Source organism: Thunnus albacares, chromosome 3, assembly GCF_914725855.1.
Source record: "Thunnus albacares chromosome 3, fThuAlb1.1, whole genome shotgun sequence".
Lineage (NCBI taxonomy): Eukaryota > Metazoa > Chordata > Actinopteri > Scombriformes > Scombridae > Thunnus > Thunnus albacares.
In genome coordinates this window covers 26066884-26074043 of record NC_058108.1, presented here as the reverse complement: position 1 = coordinate 26074043, position 7160 = coordinate 26066884, and the positions used below count along the sequence as shown (strand labels likewise).

The following is a 7160-nucleotide window of genomic DNA, read 5'->3' as shown; positions in this document are numbered from 1 at the left end:
AGAAACAGTCTCCATGCTAATCACTTACTAAGTAATCAGACAAATAATCAATAGATTCAGTGATAATGAAAATAATCGTTAGTTGCAGCTTTACTATAAACACTAGTTTTTATTTTTCAATAGCTATATTTGATTCTTTGAACACCAAATTACAGACACAGAAATACCTCATGAAAAATAAACTCTTGTTGGGCAAAAAAAATTATCTGATGGATAATAAATCAGTCAATCTATTTATTAATATATTACACAAAGCATCTGACTATTTTTCCATTCACACATGAATGTGCTTAATAAGTCGGATTTAATCCTTCATAAAGTAAAATAAAAACCGCCTCACTTCCTGTCTGGTAGCTGCTGCCGCTGGCTGACTTGACGCAGCTGTGTGTGTGTTTGTGTGTGTGTGTGTGTGTGTGTGTGTGTGTGTGTGTTTGTGTGTGTGTGTGCGTGTGTGTGTGTGTGTGTGTGTGTATGCGTGCTGGATGGAGCTGTAGGGGTGTGTCCACAGTGCAGCAGCAGCAGAGAGGAGATGGATATATACTTACAAAATTATCCACTTCCTCTTCAACCCACAGAGTTAACGGAGAATAAGTCAGTGAGAAACACCCACTGAGCAGATTAAGATCTGTGATGTTAATCTGAAATGGAAATATTCAAGCCTGAACTGCAAGTGAGGCCTTTCTTAGTGGAAATGTGACCATGTGTCAGTAATGTACAATATCTCATTAACACAATGGCACACATATCATGATCTGTTTCTTTTTTGGAACAAAATTCAGTCAAAAAAAACAACTACTCAACAAACCAAACTCCTGCTTAAATTTGATCATATATCTTTATTCTAATATGACAAAAAAACAGAAAAATAAAACATTTTCAAGGTTTCTTTTTGTAAAATCAAAACAGCATTTGATTATTGTTACAGTCTTAAAACAAAACAGGCTTAAACAACCCGGAAGTGCGATATGAGCCAATCCCTTTTTATCAAAAAATTTACATGGGTTTTGCATCAAACATGCCTGACTTGTTTAAACAGTCGGCACTGAGTTAAGACAGTTCCCATTTGAACTGCAGCTTTAACGGAGTAGAAACTGTGTCACTGTGACTCAGTTCAACTCGAGAGGAAGCTCTAAAGTGCTGAGACATTCAGAGGTATACACAAGCATTTCACAAGAAAGACATATACATACTTGTTTCACTCAATGACCAAGCAAAGCGATAAATCAAAATGAGGATGTTGATGGTTTTATTTCAGCCAGCAGCTGTTGACAGAAGCACAAAACAATACTTCTTTTTTGCAGAAAGGCACAGTCTGATTCAGAATCAAACCACAGTGGTGCTGATTCATTTAAAGTACACCATTAGTGTGTGTGTGTGTGTGTGTATTACTGTGTACTGAGAGGATAAGCAGCAGTGTTTGTGTGTTCGCTGTGTGTCCGTACGACTCACTGCGTCCTCCCTACTCCTGGCAAAACCAGGTGTGTATGAACGGAGGCGCGAGTGGTTTACTGCTCCTTCTTTTCTCCCTGTTTCTGCATGTGCTTGTTGTACTGGTTGTCCGTCTTCAGCAGCTTGTCCCACCAGGTGAAGGTGGAGGCGTAGTTCCCTACGAAGTTCATGTGGTGGAAGTCGTGGAAACGGGCACCGGCGTAGAACGGGATCAGGTGGAGAGGGTTCAGAGGGATGTCGTAACCGCTGAGAGGGAAAAAGAAAAAGAGGGGAGTTAAAGTCTGTCGCCATTCGTTCCATTTCAGATAACACTAATCAGTGTCAATAAAGTTTTGATGTAAGATTCTTCAAACAGAAAAAAAAAGCTTTTAGGATGGTGTACAAATGGTAATGACTGTCATTTTTGTGATGGTAATCATGAGGATATGATGCTTTCATTTTAGTTCTTTAGTGTTAGACATCAAGTGCACTGAGTATGTTCCCACAAACATTAGTACTTACTGACTTCGCCCTCTTGTATCAAATATTGTTGCACTATTAGCTAAAAAACTATTGTGATGTAAAAATGAAAGAAAGTATGACTCTTGTGTTTGCATTATTTCAAACAGGCCAGGGAAGCTACATGATTACAAGAGAAAATAACATAAAATATGGCTGGGATTTTTAAAAATTATGGATATATTCAAGTTTTTTTTATTAATTTATTAATTTAAAAATCTATCTTTCTCCTTTCCCTTACTTTTAGCGTATTGTTTATTGTTACGCTTTGTACCTTTATGTTTTATTTCTATTTTTATTTTTCACTGTTGTTTTGTTGGTGCAACATAAGATAATGATGTGTGTTGTATTTCATTTTTATTTTTTAAATTACCAGCCAAGACTGTGAAATCTAGCATCAATAGGTTATCAACCATGATATCATAAGCAATGATAAAAAATTAAAATTTAAAAAACTAGTTACAAAGTGCTTTACAGTACAAAAGAGCCAAAAATCCTGGAAAATTAATAGATCAGACTGTAATAAAGTATACATAAAATTACATTTTGTTAAAGTAAAATAGAACAAAATAATAGAAAATCTAATTAAAAGTAAGAATGTAACAAAAGCACAGACACACAGAATATAAAACAAATATTTCTTCAGTATGTGTATATAAATCTCTAGTATATATTTAGGTATATTTAAATGTTTTATAATAATAGGCCTACAGTCTATTAAGACAAAGGAGTTCAGTGCCACCTAATAAATTGTGTAATAGTAACATGTAGTGTCCTCTGTGGCCCTCTAGTGGTCGACCTCACAAATTACCGAGGGTCTTAACATGATCCCTGTAATTGCAACCTGCCACTGTTGCAACGTTTCTCCATTGCTTTAAATATGTTTTAATACTTTTCAGTCATAATGTGTGTGTGTGCATGTACACAACATGACAAAATGCGGATGCTGTTTCTGTGTCCTACCTGTGGACGTCAATGGTCTCCAGCAGGCGGAAGGCCACCCAGGCCCACAGGAAGAAGACGTGGTTACAGAAGATCATGATGCCGATGAAGAAACCAGCTCCCAGGATGAGCGTCTCAGCAGGATGAGCGTATTCTGCCTGCATGCCAAACGGAGACTGGTGGACAGCAGAGAGACGGTTATGAAGACACATGCATGTCTGTGTGTGTGTGTGTGTGTGGTCACTTTTTCACATGTGTGGACCATAGTTTGGTTAATAAGTAACTCTCCTGTCAAGAGATTAACCAGGAAGTGCTGAATTTGTATTTATTTTTCTCATCACGTGTGTTTTACTTACGGTGAACTCGTGGTGGACTTTGTGGATGTATTTGTAGATCCTGCGGTGGTGAAGCAGGCGATGGAGGAAGTAGTGCCAGGTGTCTTCAACAACAGCACAGCCAAAACACTGAGCCAGGAGGTACGGCCTGGAGGAGGATGCGGGGAGAGGTGGGACATTATTACAAAAACTCACTTTTAGTCATGAGTCAAATCTGTCTGTTGTCCCAATCAGGTTGAATGAGGTTGATTCAAAATACTGTTTTTTATATAATATATTTATAGACAAAGTGATTCATATCAATTATTCAAGAAAATAATCGGCAGATTAAGCTAACATCATTTTGATCCTTTTATGCCATATTACCTCCATTTCCCATATTGTAATATTAATTTCAGCCATATTCTTATGCATTCATGTAGACAACATGGCTTAACAGCATCCTATTACTGTCTTATGACTTAAAGAAATACAAACAAAAACTTTCTTCTGTTTGTTTTACATGTATTCTGCATGTATTTTCTATTCAGAAGCAGATTACTGAAGGCAACATGAGAAACTTGTGTAGGATCACTTAGAAAAGCCTTTTCAGAATTAGAGTTTAGAAATAATCTGTGCAGGAGAGCTTGATGTTTTACTATTAATTTTGAAGCTACGTAGAAACACACTTTCTCAATCAAACTGTAGTTATCATGGGAACGTATTTAACAATTAACTTGCTACCTTATAAAAATGTCAAGCCCACTGAGTCTGTTTCATTCACACCATGCTGTTGAAAAGTGCATACAAGCATGTGTAGCAGTTGTATAACTTCTCTAATCTGTGTGTCAGGTGCTTTGATTGTGACCAGTTTGGGTGTGTTTTATTGTCATCTTACTGACCAGCGCGGCATGGAGTCCCAGTCATAAGGGATGTTGAAGAATTCAGTGAAGTAGTAAGTCCCGCAGATCAAAGGCAGCTGGATGCAGAAATGGTTGAACAGCAGCATCTTGAAACATCTCCACTGTTTCTCCCAGGTCTCTGGTTTGTCCTGCACGCACACATGTACAGAGGGAGGAGGCTCGTTTAGAACATTTTCATCTTAGATTTTGAAAATAAAATGATTTCCATCCTGTTGTCCAAGGAGGGTTGAATCAAGGCAGCTGGAATTCTTGGACTTCTAGGACTCTTAATGACTGTTTCATTACAACAGCCAGGAGCACTAATGAATCAAGTGGTATCAACTGAAGAAGCCCCTTGGATGAGAGGTGACATGTCTTCAAGTATCTATAACCAAGAAGTCCAGTTGCCCTTGATTTAACCCTCCTTGCATAACAATCTGGATGACTGGGAGTCTTCACAGACAACATACCGGTTGGATCTTGTATTTCTGCATGAAGGGCATGAACTGGAAGACGAAACCAGGCAGGCAGAAGAGGAAGTAGATGAACTCGTGGACGATGAGGGACCCCCAGGTGGCAATCTGAAACTTGGTGTAGTTGTCCAGCATGTAGCCCCAGGCGTGTTTCAGAGAGGGCTGGAAGGGGTTTTCTGGCAACACGGCATCAACATACTCCGCCGCAAGGTAGGCAGAGCTCAGGATGTCTGCCGTGCCGTTCACCTCCATGATGGATGACGTAAGGTGACTGCAGGTCTGGAGAGAAGACTGGAAAACACAAATGCTCTGTTATAAGTACATTAAAAATACTTATATCAGTCATGCATGTTTCACATTTATAATGGAAAGAAGAGGAAAATGAGGGAAATAATTGATTTACAATATAGAAGATGTAAAAGAAAATAAATCATCAAATCAAGGCTACAGAAGAACATAACTGGCAGGAAACTGGTGAATTTAAAGAAACCAGGAACCTTACAGTTAAATACACAACAAGAGTTTTTAAACTCACAGAAATCAACCTCATTTTTAACTGCTTTTTCAACTGTTAATATATCGCAACTTAAATGTCTACTCATCATAAATCAACATCATTAATACTTAAAAATTATCAAATGTGTTATTATCAATCACTTAATATTAGTTAGCATTTAGGCCCTGTTTACACTTGGTATTAACATGCGTCTCTGGTGATCTGATCACAAGTGGACAGCTCTAAATACAGGTGTAAACGCACCCAAGACGCATTGAGGATGGATTGAGATCCGATCACTCAGACCACATTCGGAGGTGGTCTGGGCCGCATGTGACCACATTCATTTAGCAATGTAAATGCAATGCGTCCTGGGCCACATTGAAGGACTGCCTACTCAACCAACACGCTCTATTTTCTGGCAGACTAGGCAGGGAATTGCATTGCTGCCTCAGTGAACTAAATACCATTTAAAATAATAAATACCATTTAAAAACATGCAGGATCACACTACTAATAACTACTAGTACCAACATACTGCTCAGATCCTTTACTTAACTACAGTGAAAGAGTAAAAATACTATGTTACAAGTACAGAACAAGACCTGCATTCAAAATTTGACTTCAAAGAAGTGTTAACAACAAAATAAAGTTCCAAAAGTAAAAAATACAGAAAGGCCCCTTTTGAGAGTGTTGTGTTATTTGTTTTTTTATTATCAATGCATTGACAGATAAGCAGCATTGTACTGCTGTACTTGTTTGAGGTGGAGCCACTTTTAACTGCTCTAAATACTGTTGAGTAGTTTAATCTGTAACACCCAAAAATAATGTGTTTTATAAAAAGTTTTAATCATCAAAGCTGTAAAAAGAAATGAATGGGAGTAGAAAGTACAATATGTCCCACTTAAATGTAATGGAGTAGAAGTAACTTAACATGTACTGTATGTCAAATGTGTACTCTGGCACAGACAGTACTAGTACTGTGAAAGTTCTTAGTTATGTTCCATTTCTGCTGAACTTACAGACATTATACCACTAAAATACATAAAAAATAACTACTAAACTCACAATAAATGTGAAATAGTGATAATATAAAATGTAAATTCTTAACAAAAAACAAAAAGTCTTGCTGCACAATATACATTACCAAAACTCATTATCACATGTCAAAGTTAATAATTATTCTTTAATTATTTATTAATATATTTTTTTTAAATGTGATATTACATTTCAGCAAAATAATTGAGGTGGGCAGGTAGGGAGGTAACGTTACACTGTGACATAACCTTTGTTATATAATACCTGTGCATAAGGCAACAATACATCCTATAATACTATAAATACTAACACTGGTAATAGACTTTTGGTTCAACTATACTTCCATACTTCACTGTAACAAGCAGATACACATTTAAAGCTACCAAATATTTCGTTACAATCCCACAGAAGATACTTTGATAGCTTTCACCCTGCAACTTTCACAACCTTTTAAACAGCTGGTGCATCACTAATACTTATGAAACAGACACATTTAGTGATAATTTATTAACAACTGGCGTGTTTAATCTTGCTAACAGGCTAAATACTTTTCATACCAGATTTCACAGCTCGCTATTCGACACTCTGCTTATATTATTTTCTAAAATGCATAAACAGCAAATTAGGTTTTGGTATCGCAGCAAAATATTCAGCTAAATATCAAATTTGCAGTCGACAACAACGCTAAACTCACCTTTCCGCGGTACGTCCCGTCTACCTGAGAGAGAGGCGGCCGGCCGGGTGAAGTACAGTAATATCGAGAAATCTGATTGGTCAGGAGGAGAGGAGACTGACGTCGGGGGGCCGAGCGGCCTCTCTGATTGGTCCGCGGGATGGAGTGATGATAGTGAGACTGAGGGTTTCTACAGCAACAGCCAATCAGAGGTGAGCTCGGCTTTCATAACAGTGTCGGTGTTGAACAGCCTGTATGAGGGAAGAGATGGTGTGTTGTCCGGAGATCTTTGAGTCACACATGTCTGTTTTCAAACTTAAATGTACTGTTATTTAACAGATTGTAACTCCAATGTCAACTTTGAAAAAGTTGTGG

General features: G+C 37.7%; 1 protein-coding gene across 1 annotated transcript; it reads right to left on the bottom strand.

The window, feature by feature from the left end:
* Window positions 1-816: 816 nt before the first annotated feature.
* Window positions 817-6964, bottom strand: msmo1 (methylsterol monooxygenase 1). The gene is made up of 6 exons (XM_044347349.1): window positions 6807-6964; window positions 4576-4869; window positions 4106-4254; window positions 3246-3372; window positions 2911-3065; window positions 817-1695 (listed from the first exon to the last, which is right to left on the bottom strand). The coding sequence occupies exons 2-6, from the start codon at window positions 4828-4830 to the stop codon at window positions 1506-1508; spliced, it is 876 nt and encodes a 291-aa protein (XP_044203284.1). The 5' UTR covers window positions 4831-4869; window positions 6807-6964; the 3' UTR covers window positions 817-1505.
* Between the last annotated feature and the right edge of the window lie 196 nt (window positions 6965-7160).

Coding starts and splice junctions, on each gene's coding strand:
- msmo1 (XM_044347349.1), bottom strand. CDS start 4,830: ATGGAGGTGAACGGCACGGCAGACATCCTGAGCTCTGCCTACCTTGCG. Junction 4,255..4,575: donor AGAAATACAAGATCCAACCG/GTATGTTGTCTG, acceptor GTGTGCGTGCAG/GACAAACCAGAGACCTGGGA. Junction 3,066..3,245: donor AAGTCCACCACGAGTTCACC/GTAAGTAAAACA, acceptor GCTGTCCACCAG/TCTCCGTTTGGCATGCAGGC.